Here is a 19,268-nt window from a genome sequence, read left to right on the forward strand (position 1 = left end):
CACGAAAATCGCTACCAACTTTTCTCTTTAGGAATTCCTGCCTGCATCCTGTGGGCAAGTGCTTAAAACGTGAGCACAGGCATATCTGTTCATCTTTTTAAATTAAAAGCAACACATTTGTTATACATTTGCAGAATGAATACTCCTACGATTTGATTTTTGAGGGTCATATGCCGGGCGGCACAGAAATGGTCAGCAGGCCACATGTGGCCTAGGGGCTGCCCAATGCTGAGCTATGGTGGCGCCAAACTGGTGTATTTGGTCCAAATATATATGGCATATTTTGCTATTATGCATGCAGGCAGACTGACAGATGTCCTTGTTCCTTGGTATCAAAATGGTCGACTTATATTTCTAAGGGGTGTGAGAGATGTAATCTGTGGTATAGGCACACGCGATGCATGAGATTTGAGAACCCTAGTGTGCATCCTTCATTTCCAGATTTGTTTTCATCAGATACTATGTACATATTTCCTCATCCTTCCATAATGAGCTTATCTTTTCTAATTGTGCTGGAATCTATTCTTGATGACTTCCTTGATGACTTCGTGCAAAAGGCAAGCTGCACCCATAACTGGTCCCCAGATAATTGCAGTTCAAAAACAAACACATAACCTTTCACACTGACATTCAATCATGACATTTTGAGTAATCTGTTAACCTACCATGCATGTTCATGGAATGTGGGAGGAACCCAAGTGCAAAACATACAGGCAAAGAGAGAAACAGCAAATTTAATATAGGAAGGCCGGAACCCAGATTTGAACTTGCAGCTCCTGAAACTTAAGGCAGAAGTGCTAACTTGTCCAACTTTCCATCATCTAATGTTGTTAAATATTATTAAAAACATTTTTCAGTCCTTTCAAGCGATCCAAATATCCATGTTCCAAGTTTTTAATCATCTTGCACACATACGTCTTTTTTCCCTCCTCCTTGCCTTATTATGGGTTACAGCAGTGCATCATCATCTCACAATTGAAGACAACCAATGTGTCCAAACATAATGAATTAAATATTGGATTTCCCCTTGATGATGTTATTTGTATTCATAAAACTTTGACTTGCTTAGCAGATTTCATTGGCCTCAATCTAAGCTTGAAAATACAACCACCAATTCACCATCCCTTTCTCCTAATGCTAAACTTTTATCTTAATCTACCAGCAGCCATGTAAAGTTTAAACATCTATTGTGCAATCATAATTTCAAAATTCACATATAAGGCACAAAAACACAATTAACGATATTAGCATTTAATGAATTTGGAGAGTGGACATATGTGATGTAATTCACAAAGGTAGAAGTCAGAGGCAGGATTGAGCCCGAGTCACCGTTGGGTGTAATGTTTGACAGAATAACACAACATTCCTAAGGCACTTGGCAGGAGTAACACATCAGTGGAAAACATTTGGTCAAGCCCTCCTTTCTCTTTATCTTTTGCGGTTTCACTGTTGAGATCCACTTTGTAGCCTGCAGGCTCCTATGAACACCATTCTTTTCATGAAGCAACTTTGATGAAACTATTTTGAGCCAGAGACCTCAATTAAGGTAATTTGGAGTCCCATTTGGTTCCAGGCTCATTATGATGTAGTATTAATAGTATTGGTCTGAAGGGATTAAAATCGAAGAAGCCATTGACCCTTTTTGCAGCCTACAGGACATGATGGTAAATATCTGCGTTCATTAATGTTGTAAAAAAAATCTTTGAATGGTGTTGCATTATGTGTTTAAGGTATCATATTAAAAAATATTTTAATAAATAATTTTTGAAACTAGTTAGCCCATTGCATCCTTCCCCTTTCCCGCATCTTAGCAAATGTTACGGAATTATGGTAATTGGAAAATCTTTCTTGTTTATGACATTACATTTCTCTTACTTACAGAGTGGCTACCCTATTTGGGAGGACTTTATCACCAAGGCTGGAAAACTGCAATCACAGTTCAGGTGAGCTTTTGTTAACAGAACAAATTTGTATGATTATGATGGCAGTCACTTCAAAGAGCTGAATTTATACCTTCTCTGCATTAGTGACACAAGAAAGTCCAATCAGCATTGAAAGTTTAAATAAGCCTGAAGCACTAAACATCGTTTCTCTCCATCCTGTCCATCTCTCATTCGTAATTGTTTGTATACGGCTATAAATTGCACAACTCCTGCCGGTGTCCTGCTAACAATGCATCCCAGTCCTGGCAACTTCCCTTGGCTGTCTTTAAGTGGCCACGTGTCAATGGACAAACAATTTATGACAACTCAGATAAAAGCTATTGTTCTCCAAGAACTGTAACTTTGGCTGTCCTGCAGTCTGGAATATTCTTTGATTAACAGTGCATGGCAGATCTCTTGCCGTGTAAGTGTCCACATGTTTCTGGACAGACTCATATATAGTGACAGCTGTATAAAAGCTTAGGAACTAAACAATACTTTCTTGAGGCCACTCGCTATTTCATTCATCTGTTTTTCAGGGTTAGGCTGATTCATGCTGATATGCTATTCGAATGGTGCCATAATTTTGGGATTAAATATGTGACCCAGCCATACCCAAACTCAGGAATTGGTGTCTTGTTGCTAATGACTACATATTTGATAGTAAATTGTATGTCAGTGTTCGAACAAACTGACCACTGGCTGTTCTGGTGAAAAGGTCATTTGGACCATGGTACCTGAGGAGTTGTAATTAAACAGGGAAGTGAGTTTTTAACAGTTTTATTGCAAATTGTTGTGCTCCATCAAACTAAATATTAAAACAGTTGTTTGCAGTTCTTTCATAGCTCATGTTCATCTATTTTTTGTAACCTTAAGGTGAATTGGAATGTTTTTTTTTAATTCCCATCTCTTTCATGCATAAAATCAAAATGGATGGAAAAACTCTAGTGGTAACTTTTCAGAATATTAGTCAAATAAACATGTCTCGCTACCTTGTAAATTTTGCAAAATGCGTTGATGGGCGGGCAGTGCATTAATGTGTCGTGTAACATTCCAATTTACAAAAATGTTTAATCAAACATGCAACTGAACAGACTCTTTTCTAACTTACCATGAAATTGCTTAACAAACAATATTATGCTGCATTTTGTATTTGCAGTAGCAGTCTCAATTTGTTCATCCTCGACGTGTTCAGCAACTACGCCTCTTCGCATTGGCCGAACTTTAGTTAAATTACACTAAGAGTCTTTACATGCCACGCAACTAGGGGGCAGTTTCACTTCCCACGGGCTGTGTGCAATGCAAGAGCCAAAGAATACAGGTTGTTTGAAGTCAAACCAAAAGTGGAGTTATCATTGGAGCTAACAGAAATTTCCGCACCGCGTAACCACAGAGATGTTTAACACACACGGATGTTTCCACTCAGACGACCAACTACTGGTTGGCGGAGGTTCATAGCTGACTGGAAACAGAAAAGAGAGTGAAGTGAATGCACTTGCTCTCGCAACTCCAAATAATTCCGGCTTTACGGTTCTCACACAAGTCCCAACACATCTGGTTTATGGTGCTGGTGTCATGTGATTCTGTATCTACCATTTGAATGAGTTAAACATTGCCTGTCAGGCAGAACAATACTGGACTGGACCCCCAATGGGAACAGTTTGTAATGACCTTTATTTTCAGAAAGCAAGTAAGGGTATTTGGAAGCAGGCGGGGGCGTCTCAGCACTGCTGGGAAGGCAGGGACGGGTAGTAGGGGCCAGTTGGATGAGTGGTTGATAGTAGTGCACACTAGTTCTAGCAATGCTGAGACACAGCTTCAGGTCAGAGCCGAAAGGCAGGTGAGCTTTCCAGGGAATCATGCAGAACAGCTCTAGACAGAACTATTTGTGGCATACTGCCAAGAACGATCTGGCCATGCTTGCGAGCATTCATAAATTTGCCTGATTATGATAGAAGTTGTGTTAGCCGGCTAGGTGAGGTGGGTATGGCGGGCAAGTAATGTTGAGCAAGGAGTGGAAAAGCACTAGGTGTGTAAAAAAAAGGCCCCAAAAATTGTCACTTATATTTTTTTTAAGCAGCCATTTCAGAAAAGTAGCAAATTTCCAATTTAAATGCCTCGCAATTCATACCATCACTACCGCTTCCGCATTTCATTCAACTGCACTGTAAACCGGATCAATTCGGTAACACGAATGCATTGTGAATCATCCGAGTTACAAGTTATGACAAATGATTCGTCTTGTGCAACTTCAGCGTGGCAATCGAATCGGAATCGATTGCATAGGTAGCCTATATCGCTTTAACATTTTCCTTTTCATTTTTTTTTTTCATAAGGGAAGTAAGTATTATTAAGGCTCACTAAACCTTTGTTTAGAAACAAATCCTATTATTTCCGGGGTTGTTGTAAAGGATGTAGTAGTACACAGCACTGGTAAGTCTTATCAATATGCCTGCTCGGGATAAGCACAGAATGGATGGCAATTTGGATGAAACTTCTAAAAAGAAACCCAGACCCTCACAGAAATTTACACAATATTTCAATTAATGTAAAAACATGGTAACAGTTTCATTGAAATCAGGGGTCAGGAACCTTTTCGACGGAGAGAGCCATAAACAATTAATATTTTTTTAAATGTTATTCCTTGAGAGCCATACTGGCTTATTAGAAAATTTAAAAGTCAACATACATGAAAATGTGTGCCTTTTTTAGTCGCTTCACCAATTTTAAAGTCTCTGAATTCTTTGTTACGCTGTTGCTAACCGACATAACGCTCCTTTTCGTGCCCTCTCTCACCAGCAGTTTTCATAGTTCAAATCACAGGTTAGCCATATGCGCCCATCAAAAGAGCCACATGTGGCTCCTGAGCCCTAGGTTCCCTACCCCTGATTTAAATTGTCCTATGTTATTTATTTATTTTTACATTTTATATTGATTTTGCGTGAATCGCATTCACTCTGGAAAAACTCCGGAAATGGGACAAGGGTACTCCTGAAAAGGGGTCGATGGAGGTTGGGAGCTTTGTACATACATTTAATGTAGATTTGATTTAAGGACTAAAGTGATTCCAGCTTTGGTGATCTTTAGCTGCATTTGGACTTTTCATGTTTTAAAATTGTGTTGAAATATGACGTTGATTTTTGTGTATCTACACCACTCTCATACTAGGCCAATAGAATGCTACATATAATTAGGAATATCCCCTAGATGTGGGTAAACCAAGTCAGGACTGCAGTTATATTTATAGTCAAGACTCTTTTGCTATTTGCACCGATTACTGGAGTTATTCTTAGCCGTTTGATGCAGATGTTTTGCCATCTTTATTGATGCCATGTCTTAATGGATCCGTCACACTTAGTAGCTACTGTGATTGTTAAGAGTGTGCTACTTACCTTTCCTAATGGTAAACCACAATACAGCCTTTTTGGTCTGCTTTAATGTTGTCTGTAGCCACTTCCAATTTGGCAAAAGTAGTGGTTTTGACCACAGCATAGCCACCCCCACACCCTATCCACCCATAGAGCTCTGTAATCTGGTGCAGGACTGGAATACATAGAGGGACACACACACACGGTAAAATCCCAAACACGCCCACCTTCCCACTTTGGCCTGGATAAGTGGCTAGCCAGCAGTACTTGTGGCATATGTCTGTGTGTAATGATGTCCTAAGGGCACTACTCTGTAATTTATCCCCTCTGCACCCCTCTCACAAAGCAACTAGGAAATCGACCAATTACAGTGTTCACCCAATTTTGGGTCCAGCAATGGTATTTTTTCCCCTCTTTCCCATTTTGGTTTGAGTGTAACATAGACCAAAAGAAGTAGTGTGGGGTAGAATAAAGCCTATCTGATTTCTAATCATGCGCTCCTTTGGTCTGTTTGCTGTGTGACACAGCTGTATTCTAGTAGATGTACTAAGAATTAGTTACTAGTTTTCATTTGGAAAAATAAGCACCCACTCTGGCTCAAAATATCGATCAACTCAGTTTGAACTCAGATACTGAGAAATGAGGAAGGCATTTAATTGAATAACATCCATGCAATTGCTAACTTGCAGTTGAAATGTATATACTCATCTCAAAAGAGTTGGAATTTAGTGTCTCTGATGGTGGTGTTAAATTCACCCCCTTTCCAGGATCCAAATCAACCACAGCTACATTCCAGTTTCTGCTGTACCAAGAATAGATGGTGGCAGTGACATTCAATGTATCATTGTCAGATATTGTCAGCCTTCTGCTTTTGGCCCACTATTTCACTGTCGATGGGGAATGGAAGTTCCCGTTCACGTTTTTAGCTGTCTTAATGCAATAGCAAAAACAATGCCTTGGAAACAATGTTCCAGCAAAACCTGAACATTTCAATTGCTATTATAGGTATTGTCTAGACATTGTCTTTACACATTACATACAGTAAAAATAAATTAATGTTAATTAGTTCTTCATGTCAGGAAATATATTCATTCATTCATTCATTTTCTGAACCACTTATCCTCACAAAGGTCACAGAGGGTGCTGGAGCCTATCCCAGCTAACAAGGGGCACCAGGCCGGGGACACCCTAAGCGGTTCAGAAAACAAAAGAATGAATGAATGAATGATTTTTTTTCCATATTGCCCAGGCCTATGTGAAGGTTTCCTGTTGGACGACAGAGGTAAACAAGTGGTGACAAATTCAGGCACTCTGTTTTTGCAGCTCTTATGACAAATAATTTGTAGTGTCTACTTGAAGATCAGATAATTGTTAAATGCACGTGCACACACGGGTGGCAACAAAAGAGGCTTTCATGTTGAAACCTGTGATCTTAATAATGAGTGGGCAGTTGTGTCTGAAGTAGCCCATCAGTATGCTTCCATGCATGGCACGAAGCCAAACTGTTGAATTAGATCAAATATTTAGAAAAAAAAAAGTGTAAACAACTAACTGACCAGGTTGGACTCTTTAAATACTAGATCACCACACACACACACACACAATTCAATAAGAATCAGTTCACTCATTTGAAAGTAATACACAAAATGATATAATACAATGCAAAGATAATAGTATGCCTGTATGTTGTTAGTTTTTGTTATAACACCTTTAAACATATCATTATACAATGATGAAATCAATGCATGTACACTCTTAAATCAACCTCATGCTGATTTCAAAGCCATCGTGTTTTGTCGCACAACTATGTGATGCTCGCTCGAATGCTCTATGCCTCTTTTGAGAAACAATCATTCACACACAGACAAAACTAGGGACAATTTGGAGTAGCCAGTCAGTCTACCACGCATGTTTTGGGTATGTAGGAGGAAGCTGGAGTAGCTGAAGAAAGCCCAGGCAGGTATGGTGAAAAACATGCAAACTCCACACAGAAAGGGTGGAGCTGCAAGTGAACACTCAATTTCATAACTATGAGTGGGACGTGCTACGCAGTCTTTCACCATGCCGCCCACCTATTTATGTTATACTAGTTTATTTAAATAATAAAATTCCTTAAATCATCAATGTGTGCTTCTAGTTTATTTATTATTTTTTTTGAATACATTTTCAGGAAACAGGCTCATTTTTGTTTGTTTGGAGCCCCACTAATAAGTTGCATGTCTCTTGGTGTCTCATAATACACTACGGACTCCTGCCTTTGATAGTCCAGTGTGGTTTATGTATGAGTAAATAAATACATTTTTCTTGTAAAATTTAATTGGTGTGATTCATAATCAGGTTCAATTTACAGTGTAAAAAAATCAGTAAATAACAACACATTGCCAGGAAAATACGTAGAATGTTTTTTTCCATAGAAATTTAAAAAATGTTTATGTAAATAAAGCCTTTATTTCTCTTTTAGAGCCACTGTGGTCGCCTTGGCTGCCTTCTTGGATGCCTTTCAGAAAGTGGCTGACCTAGCAACCAACTCAAGAGGTAGGAATCAAATTTGTGCCAGTACCATTTGGCAGGTGCTTTGGTTCAGGAAACTACAAACTACCGTGTTTTTTGGACTAGAATTGGCACTTAAATAACTTCAGTTGTTAATTGACAGTCTCATAACCACCCCCTCATAAGGAACTATGCAAAGTATTGTAAAGAAAACACAACATTTTTCAGTTTCTTGAGATGTTCTTTAAGGACAATGTTTCCTTCACAACAGTCTTGACTTGATCAGTATGCTGAGCTTAGTGACTTGTTTCATTTCAATCACTTAATTGTAATTTTCCATTGGCTCTGTTGTCACTTTCCCATTGCCTATGGTTGTGCATGTGTTTGATGTGTTTACATGCACCCCCATCTTTTTTGACGTCTTTAGGGGATTTAGAGTTTAACAAAATAAAATTAGCTGATGGGAGAAAGAGAAATTTTGTCTCCAATTTCACACAACCCACAAAATATATTAATTAATCCTCATGTCATCTCATTTTCTGAACCGCTTTATCCTCATTAGGGTTGCGGGGGGTGCTGGAGCTTATCCCAGCTGACTTCGGGCCAGAGGCGGTGGCCAGCCGATCGCAGGGCACAAGGACACGGACGACCATATACACTCACATTCATACCTAGGGGCAATTTAGAGTGTCCAATCAGGCTAGAATGCAAGATTTTGGAATGTGGGAGGAAACCGGAATACCCGGAGGAAACCCACACAAGCCCGGGGAGAGCATGCAAACTCCACACAGGTGGACATGACCTGGATTTGAAGCGAGGACCCCAGAGCTGTGATATTAAGTCATCCTTTAGGGCGAAATATTTAGTAGTCTGATTTACCGTACCATGTGCAATAAGTGAGCCATAGTGTAACTACAGTGTCACTTCTCAAAAAACACTACTTACTTGGCATCTAGATTTAAGCGTTTTTGTCGTGTACATATAATAGATCTCCCTAAAGGGTTTTTTTTTAGTCAAGAGCAATGTTTTGCCCTACTATACATTGTTAGGTGTGGGTGTGTAAAGTGAGCTTGCTCTTGTATATTTGACGTTGATTAGCATCTCTTTGGATCAGATAAGTTTCTACTGGGTCGTCAAAATGAGCCGTACATAGCCTACTGTGGCTTTTTTTGTGTTCTCTTGGCTTGTTCTCATTAGCCAGCGGTAATATTACCAATTCCGTATTATATCACTGTGTCATAACCCTGCTGTGGTTGAATCAAATTTACGATACTCTTAATGGTTGACAGATAATAGCCAGAACTAAAATATATTGAAACAAAACACAAGTTAGCCCAAATTAATTTAACAGCTTCGTGTCAAACAAAGACAATACAACAAGGCCACGTACTGTAGGTTGTGGTGGAAGCGCAATGCGTGTTACTTTACAAACTGTACAAGGCTAGGGTTACTTTATCAGATGTGGAAAATCAGACTTGATCAGAAAATCAGCACAACATATATCATTTTTCAAAGCCATCTGCCCTCTCTGTAGTTGAAGGCGTAGAGTCTTATGTTATAAACATTGATTTATCGAGTCTGCCAAAGTGGGACAACCGTCGGACTGTTTTGTTTATAGTTGTAATGAATTTCAGATGAGAGCTATTACTCTGGCACTGTTATCAATAGTACTGTTGAGTTCAGAAAGCTGAGACACATTTATTGTTTTGTAAAGGACTTCATGGGTTCTTTGAACTCTGATTTCAAATAGTTAGTGGTAAATACTGGAAATGTGTAAAGCAAATGTGTGTACACTATTGTAAGATATGTACATTAATAATCTTTGGAATTACAATTCAATTTAATCGGACCTCATATGCATAAAAATTCATTTTAGTTTAATAATGAATCATTTTTGTTACTAGTTTAAAAGATCTTTATTGTGCTTTAGTGTGTATATCTGCATTTTCTTTTAAAATATAAATATAGTTATTAGATAGTACAGTAGTGCAGTAACTTATAGCTCAAACAATCGACATTCTGGTTGCTTGTACTGGGAAAATTGGGGTGGGGGTCTTGCTTTAGATTACGTGTGTTTTGTTGTTTTCTAGTTGGGTGTTGTACTTGGTATGATATCAGATTGTGTAATTTTAAACCAAATCCAGTAATGCTTTGTGTAAAACAGGCATTGAAAATTGACTACATGGAGCAGAAAAATAACCACTTCATTTTTTTGTCTTATTATATCAATATTTTCAATGAAAAACATGCATGTGCAACTCTTGTATGATGGAAAATGTTCTACCTTGGCTCAGACTTCATGCTTGCCTGGAGAGCAGTGGCACTCGAAAGTACAGGAAAATCCATAAAATTATTGCAATTCTGCCTTCTCTAGCGAACTTTCCTGATGTTTACATCCGCTCTAGAAATGGCCAATCCTGGTTCAATACAAAACTTTTAACTGTGATTTCAAATAAGGTAGTACTTTTCCTCTTTTCATCATTTGTTCAGGCATTGTTGCAGAATGACCCTAGAAGAATAGAAAATGTTATTGGTGAATGGTAGGGACATATACAGAGCTTTTAACTACACCATAAAAATACTCAAAGCACTCTGCAGGCTCTCATTCACCCATTCATATAAACTTTTCCTTGGCCAGAATTCCCAATAACGTATGATATATTGTCCGGTTGAATGGCGTGCGTTCTGGAGACCGTGTGGACACCCAGGGACTGACTTCTCCACCGCACTCAGAGCGCCTAGAGAAGCTTTGTGTTAGCTGTAAATCTCCCAGAGACAATGCCCAATGCCTCTGTACCTGGTTCCACCAAGTGGTCAGTCATCTCACTTGCAGACCCTCTGATATGCCCCCTTGCAGGCAGGTTACTGTCACTTCCTTAATTCCTAGCAAGTTCTTGTCTTTGAGTTGACTGGCTGCAAGCCTCAACTTTTTCACAATCACCAAAATCCAGTGAAAATGCATAAAAGCTCTTTCATAGACGCAAATCTCTAAATAGGCAACTGACAAAACTTACATGGTTCTGTAATTTCACACTTTTGGGCAGGCACTAGCCAAGGAATTCCAAGGTAAATTTTACATTTACTGAAAGAGATCAAATTATTATAATACATGGGTTCACTATGAATGCAATTTGACTGTCTGCGTTAATTTGCTGTAAACGTGCACAGTGCATACGTGTGTGCATGCTTGCTTGTATGTCTACTTTAATCCCATTCCTCTTCAATAGGTCTATTTTTATGTCTGTTTCGACGTGTCTGATTGTCAGGGCTTGATAGCGACTCTGAGATGCAGCTTGAATTTGAAACTCTAATAAACAGTTTTTCCTTTAATTGGACAGGCTTTTGAGTTACCACATTTTAGGTTAGCATTGTTCTGTATGCTGGCAATGTGTGTGAGTAACATGTATAAGCCCAAAATTATTAGTCTTGCCAAAGCCCTCTTAGGTGTTCAGTAAGTTAAACATACCACACACAAAGATTACATAAGTCTTTTGCTGTTTGTTTTTGGCTCCCATTTGTTTATTGTCCATTATGTACCAGAGGCATTTATGATTAATTTCCCTAGAATAACATACGATGGTCTAAAGTGGTTGTGGGTTTTCGTTCCAACTTGTAAGAGGAAACCTTTCCACCAATGTAGTATCCTAGAAGTGCAGTCAGTGGATTGCAGTCAGGTGCTTCTTTTTTTCATCAGAAACCTCATTGGTTAAACTGTTTGTGTTGGATCGGTTGGAACAAAAACTTGCACCCACAGCGGCCCTCGAGGACCGGTTTGGAGACCTCTGGTCTAAACACATTACTATACCAAACATCGTTGTTGTTTAGCATGTTGTGATAATGTAAATACAATACTTAAAACTGATTTACTTAATTTTGTGTGTTGCCTTTTAATGAGCAATCTAAAGTGTGGCAACTATGCACTCGCATTCGCCAGTTCCAGCTGGTGTTTTTTGGTGTTGTTGTTGTCATCATTTTTTTTAAAGCTATGATTTAAAATTTTCTATTGTGCAAGCCTTTTTGCTAATTGAATACACAACTTTATAATTCACATTAAAATGCCTGGTTTCAGGTTGGATTCTTTGTTGTGTTTAATGAGGGTCTTTATAAGGCAAGGGGTATTATAAAGCAGGCGTGGGAAAGTTAAGTTAATATAAACTGATAGCTCGACTTCATTAAATGTGGATGTGGACCAGATGGGTCCAAAACTTTAAAAGGCATACATAGGATTAGTAATGAGTGTGTCTACATAAACTCCATGCAATGTTCTTTTCTAAATAACTCAAAAGGCGTAAATTGCCCAAACCTAGACCAGTCTAGACAGGTTCATTTCAACATTGTGTATGTTTTGCCACACTTATTCTGTACCCATTTGCTCTTTGGATTGCCTGGCTATGTGCCTATCACTGATCTTTGTGATCATGACTGATTCATTTTTCTAGAGCACTCATTTAGTGTGAATATTAACACTGGATGGTTTTATTAAAGTGATCCCCTTGAATTTGAGTAACACTTATTTAGATCTGGATGGAAAACTGATAAATGTTAATGAACCATGTAATTAATCCATTGCCATATACTCATTTTACTCAATATGTAAGAAAGGGTCTTCCCTCTTTCCTGCTCAGTTTATGGCTTGGTTTGTAGTAAAAAAAAGTGCATCAAATCCTGACCCAGTTCTCAATGCCTCCTGTGAAAAGGCTCAGTCCTTTTTTTTGCTCTTTTACCCTGCGCACGTACGTTTCTGTCCTCTATCCAGTCAAGAATTGCATTCTCTGTGCAAGCTTTCTGCATGACTTTGAATCGAGTCACTGTTCTTCATGTTTGACCTGTGACCAGTCTGAAAATCTTTCAAATCACTTGAACCAGTAATTCTCTCTCATTTTCTGAACCGCTTTATCCTCATTAGGGTCGTGGGGGGTGCTGGAGCCAATCCCAGCTGTCTCCAGGCCAGAGGCGGGGTACAACACTCTGAATCGGTGGCTAGCCGATCGCAGTTAACCAGTAATTAAACTACCTAAATGGTTAAAAAAACAACAGCACTCACACATACACAGCTACATTCATACATAGATTTACAAGTCATCTACAAGTTTGCCCAACCTTGTGCCAGAGCTGTCATCATAGCGTATCATAATGTAAAAGTTGCATAGACTAAAATGCTTAAAGGAACAGCAAAAACAGTGTAAATTACCTTAATATGAAACATGGTTCTTCTATGTATATGAATAAGTAAATTGTGAAAGATTAGTCATGAACTATGATAACAGCGAAAGAAATCTGTAAACACAGAAAATTACTCTTCTCACAGGCGCTGCCATTTTGAGACAATTGTGACATCAGTTATACCCATGTTTGCTTCTGCTGGAGGTGTCAGAACTCCCGAGAAGGTTGTGAGTCAAAATAAAATAGTAGAAGTTGTTAACTCAGATAGTTTAAGTCTGATTCTTTCTCAAATTCTTGAAAAGCCCTTAACAGGCTGGAGGTTAACGTTTTGAGCCACGGCAGTGGCAGCACAATACATTTAAATACTGATAGACCCTAACACAGTTATAAGGAAGCCAAACTAAAATACGTACCCGCCCTCTCTTTAAAGTTACTCTACTGATGCTGCGTTCTTGATCTTTTTTCCCAGAGGGAAAGGCTGTTTCACATTTTGGCTTGGGGGTATTGAACCCGACCTCCTTACAGTCACACTGTTACGCTTTTTTCCATTATTTCCATTATTTATTTGTCTGTTTGTTGTTGTTATTTCTGTACTATGTGGTGAAAGCTTTAAATCTCATACTTGTATATTGACAATGAAAGCATTCGATTCAATTCAACACAGACTACAAGATTAGCTTTTATCAAACTGTAATTGAAAAAAAAAAACAATTATAAAGCATTCTACAGATCCATACTCATTGAAACTGCAATAAAGCTTCATTTTTGTAACAGTTTGACTATGCCTAGTTGCAGCAAAAGGGAAGAATTACGGCAGGGGTCAAACGATTCTTGTTAGTGCAACTAAAAGCCGAACTGGCATAGACTAGCTCTGTGACTTTGACATTAACGTTCTGCAAAAAATAATGCAAGGTAACCTTTAAAACCTAATACGTGCATAAGATAGCAATACTCTGCAGCCTTCTGGTTCAACACCAATAGGTACTTTACCTAATGATAAATAAGAGATCCACAGATGGGGTCTAAAACATCCTTGTTATGGAGTTGGTGGTTGCTGCACTGGAGGTGTGTGTGTGTGTGAGAGTGAGGAGAGGTTGTTATTGACAAGGACAGAGCAAACCAAGTAATAGTATGTTTTCAAGACACTGAAAAGAAGGCTAAACAATCTTTCAACAGGAAGGAAAGTTGAACATGTGTCACAATGTTTGTGGGTGTTGTCTCTGTTTGCACTGTTTTTGTTTTAACAGGAACCTGGTCAGACCAGTGAGGCACGTAAGGAAAGCAATAACAAGAGCCCTTGCTGTCTAAATTTAGCTTTTCCTTTCTACAACAAGCAATGCTGAACATTTGAACTGAAGACCACAGTCCTCTCAAACCTTCAGCTGCCAGTCAACAATCCACCCTCTGTTCAATACTAACTTAATCTTACAGTCACACACTAGGTTTCACAGATATGGACTTTACCTACATGACTTGACTGAAGCCCAAATAAAGCCAGGGTATTAATCTTGACGCGGTCGGTGTGGCTTTTAGGGGAACTTTGACTTGCCATAGAGACAACAATGAAAGACTTCATGTTTCCTTGTGGCCATTCTATCACTTCTTTAAGTGAAGCCTGTCTTTATTTATTCATTCATTTTTTGCCTTTGCAGTGTTTTCTTCTTTATCTTGGAATGCCTTTCTACATTTAAGTTTGCCAACCCAGGTGTCTGTCAAGCAACAAAAACAAAACTTGATTTTTTTAATCACAGGAAAACTGCAAGCAAGCAAGGTACAAGGTTAGGTAGTCCAGAGATAATGGGCAAAATAATACAGTATAAGCAGGTTTTTGCATCTGAACTGTTCAGGGATTTGACATTGGTATAAACTTGAGACTGGTATATAAATATTCAGATGATGCCACCACTTTGTTGGAGGTGTAACAGGACAACAGAGCCATCTGTTTTTGTTGAGGGCAACTGCTGCTGGACTGTGGCATATAATACAAAATACTACTTATATTTGTCAGCAAAATGCCTCTTAGTGTGTATTATTGTAGTCTTTGTTGCGACCTGTGCTGTGACTAAAGCATCCCCTTTGGGACTACATATTTTTAGAAAGAATGACTCTCGGTATAAATTTGCTTTAATGTCCAAGTCTGGCTAACTAATTCCATTATTATTTTCTTATAGGCACATTGACAGAGTATGCCTTTTTTGTCACGAATGCTTGCATTTACCTCTGTAAATTATGCAACATCTATTATCTAAATTAGGGTCTCCCAATTATTTGTTTAAATTGCTCGTCAGTTGTAGCTGTCGGAACTATCCAGTGAATGCGTTGTCTTGCTGTTATTGTTCTTTGTTGAGAAATAGACACTGCATCAAGTGCTCTGAATGAATGATGTGCTTGTCTGAAGGCCCTGTGTGAACGTGGGCGTGCAGATGGATGTCGAGTGACGCCGGGTTGGAAAATGTCATCTCACTTGCTCATTGACAATATCAGTGGCTCACACATACACACCAGCATGCAACAGCCCATGTGGTTGGTGGGTGTAATCTGGTGTTCATTATTTTAAACAAGGCAAGTGTTGTCTTGTATTTTCAAACTGCACAATCTCTTCTATTTTCTGGTTGTAATTATCACCAGTGTATGCCCAAATAGTGGACTATCCATTTTTTAAGTAAGGTCAGGAAGGAAGAACATTAAATAACCAGGTAGAACTGGCAAGACCATACTTTTAGTGGTCTTCTTTAGATTTAATTAACAAGTGTAGTGCAAATAGATATTGATAATTTTATAAATAGTACATCCATTCAATCCTTTTAAGTCTTTCTGTGGAATTTGTGTCAAACCAGATGGTGAGATTATACAAAAGTGGGACACCAATGGATGAAAAAGCACACGAGGGGATCTCTAGTATAATCTATACTCTCCTTCATTAGCCTCTGATGCACTCATTTTTTCACTATTTATTCAGTTGTGTTTGACACAGATGCAAAATGGGAGTTGACCCCACATTTTCTGGGCTTCCTAAGTATCCAAAGCAAAATTGTAACTAAACTGTTGCACAAGTACAAGCAGAGTGGGAAGTTTAATACTTAAGTTTCAATGCCCACATTGACATGCATTGAATTTTCTTTGCAGGGGTCTCAAAACTCACGCATTCAGAGTGAGACACATGCATTTCAGACCAAATTGAAACATTACATATTAGGCCTGTTTGAACCGTGACAATGTGATATGCACATGTGCAACACACATCACAGTGCGTGTGATACTTTTATTATTAAAGGTCATTGTTCGCAAGACATATCTGCTCTTTTAATAAGCGCTTGAGGCTCTCTCTCTCTGCCAACAAAAACAAAAATCTCTTAAGGCTGCCCTGCGTGACATGAATGAGCAGTGACAGCTGCTCGTTAAGTGATACATTGACAGGACCTCAACTGCCTCCCTTCAAAAAGCAGGTCACACCCTAGACTGGTTGCCAGTCGGTCATATACGTATACCGCTTATCCTCACCAAGGTCGTGGGGGGTGCTTTAGCTGATCCAAGCTAACTACACCTCCTGAATCGGTGGCCAGCTAATTGCAGGGCAGAGGAGAGGGTCAACCATACATGCTCATACCTAGGGGCAATTTAGAGTGTTTAACCAGCCCATGCATCGTGTTTGCATCATGTGGTGGGAAATCAAATTACCCGGAGAAAAATAAAGCACGCTCAGGGAGAACATGCAAAGTCCACAGTGAGGACCGACCTGGAATCGAACCCTCAAGCCCAGAACTGTGAGGGCGATCCACTAACCACTCATCCTACGGGCCACCTCATATTAAACAATATCAAATAAATACATTCTGGAACTTCATCTCACTTATTTATAATATAGAAAGTTATTTTTTCTAATCTGACGCCTTCAACATTTATCCAAGAGGATTGTTAATGGCATTCAGTCCTTGGTGGAAACCAAAGTCTTGCTTTATTTATAATGTTGTCACGGATGTTTTCCTATGGGACAGCACAGTAAAATAAGGCTTCTTCTAAAAAGTTGTTTCGCCACTGGGTACTTTCCCATGCAACACTAAGTACTTTGCTTTGAACATTTATTTTGGTCCTAACTTGGCCACTCATTGAACCAGCCAATTGCTTTCTGACTGGATTACCTCGGGCACAATGATAGAGGTATATGACAAAGCAACATACAGAGACACATCAAAGACATGCTTTCCAGTGACTACTGATAGAAAAGAACATTTTTTAAAATTAATTAAAAAGAATAAAAACTGCATGTTGACAAGAAAGACTAGTATAGTACTAAGCATAACAGAAACCTACATAAAGACTTTTGGCAAATACTGTATATTAAGAGCATTGGTGCGCAAACTGTAAATTCTGATCACCAGTGGCTTGCCAGGGTACTATTGGTAGATCACATGACAATAAGATTTGATCCAGTCATACATACACTTTTGACTAAAACTACGAGTCTTTTGGTTCCGTGCTTCCATGATTCATTTTGTATCCTCTAAGCCAAGGGTGTCAGACTCGGGTTGGTTCGCGGGCCGCTTTAACGTCAACTTGATTTCACGTGGGCCGGACCATTTTAGATATAATATTCAGATTTTTTTTTTTTATAAATTGATTAAAAGCCCTGAATATTCCGTTTTTTTAATAGATCTAAAACAATGTTTATTTTAGCTTTTTTTAAATATATTTTTAGATTTTACAAAATGATTTTTGAACTAAAAACAGAAAAAAATGGATTAAAAAATTACAATTATTGATAAAAGGGGGAAAATCAGGAAATTTAATATACATCTATACTCTTCATTTTAATTTGATCCTAAAACAGAAAGTCGGCACTCATGATTTACTTTCCCGGGCCACACAAAATGATGCGGCGGGCCAGATTTGGCCCCCGGGCCGCCACTTTGACACATGTGCTCTAAGCCAAGAAAAGGGGAAATCTGCTCTCCACTCAAGCACACACTGAATAACCCTCCCTCCCTGTTGTATCTAGTTTCCCTGAGCTGGTACTGGCATTTTTGTTTTATGATTTGTATAATTACTTTATTTATCTATGTATTTAGTTATCATTCTTTGTATGAAAAATATTCACAGAAATACATCTGTGATTCACACGTTTTCAACATCCACAAATACATATATCCAAGATTTTCACAGTTTGTATATTTAATTTGTGAGACACAACAGTGGAAAAAGCCAGAAAGGAACAGTGTTGGGTGGGGGTATTGGTTCTCTTCTCAAATACATGGGCATGAATGCATTGGGCCCAGTGTTTGCAGGTCAAATCCAGCGAGTCACCGTGGGCAAACATGAACGTGTATACCTGGGATCAAAACTTTTGAGACACTTTCTCATCCTACTAAATCAGTGGTTCTTAACCTTGTTGGAGCTACCAAACCCCACCAAGTTCATATGCGTCTTCATCAAACCCCACCAGTTTCATATGCGCATTCACCGAACCCTACTTTAGTGTAAAATAAAATTATTATTATTTTCAAATTCAAGATATATAAATTCCTCGCAACACTGATTGGCCAAGCAATGTCACGTGAACATTTGCAGCCAGTGTTGGTCAAGCGGGACATGCTATCGTGAATAGACATGATGAGTCGATGTGTCTTGACCTCCGTGGCAGAGGCTCCACCGAACCCCTGAGGCCGACTCACCGAACCCTTAGGGTTCGATCGAACCCAGGTTAAGGACCACCGAACTAAATGATTAAAATGCATGCAACATTGTCGCCGTGACGTCCATGCGAGTGGACTGGGCGGCGAGGGGGTCACATTTGAAATGTCTGGCTTAATGTTGAACAAGTAGCGATGGCTTCTTTTCCCACACTTGTGGAGAACATTTTGAGACAGTTAATTATTTAGTAAGGGTTAAAAACTGGAACCAATTCGACGACCTATGCTTTCTGTGTCATGTTCGCCATGCTGTAAAAATGATTCCTCTAATACAATTCCGAATTCAATTGGTTCCCACTTCCTATTCATTGCATCTGCATTTACTGAAGGACATCCATAAGAATTGAGCTGTACAATTTGTTCAGTGAAATTGACATTTGTCAACTATTTTTTTTCTTGTTTGCTTGTCCTCTCAAGACCTCGTTAGCATTCAGGCTTCAAAATCACACAGAGGTGAGAGATTCTCAATTTTCTTTTTGCCGTCCCTCCACTATTATTCACAATTCACTATTTAATACACTAAGCGCAAGGTTGAGTCTTTTGCTTTCTTATATCAGTTTTTTTTTATTGTTGGTGTCAACGTTATTAATCTGATAATGTAAATTTGGTTGAACTTCATACATAATCGTTTTCTTCAC

The 19,268-nt window shown here is 38.8% G+C and overlaps 1 protein-coding gene across 4 annotated transcripts in view; it reads left to right on the top strand.

Annotated features, from left to right (window-relative positions):
* The window catches only part of LOC144072843 (protein MTSS 1-like), a 40,248-nt gene that overhangs the window by 3,085 nt on the left and 17,895 nt on the right, over positions 1 to 19,268 (top strand). For all 4 annotated transcript variants that reach the window (XM_077598175.1, XM_077598178.1, XM_077598176.1 and 1 more), the window contains exons 3-4: positions 1,882 to 1,943; positions 7,752 to 7,825. In XM_077598175.1, the coding sequence (XP_077454301.1) occupies positions 1,882 to 1,943; positions 7,752 to 7,825 (136 nt within the window). The remainder of the gene's footprint in view (positions 1 to 1,881; positions 1,944 to 7,751; positions 7,826 to 19,268) is intronic.

This window comes from Stigmatopora argus, chromosome 4 (genome assembly GCF_051989625.1).
Source record: "Stigmatopora argus isolate UIUO_Sarg chromosome 4, RoL_Sarg_1.0, whole genome shotgun sequence".
Taxonomy (NCBI): domain Eukaryota; kingdom Metazoa; phylum Chordata; class Actinopteri; order Syngnathiformes; family Syngnathidae; genus Stigmatopora; species Stigmatopora argus.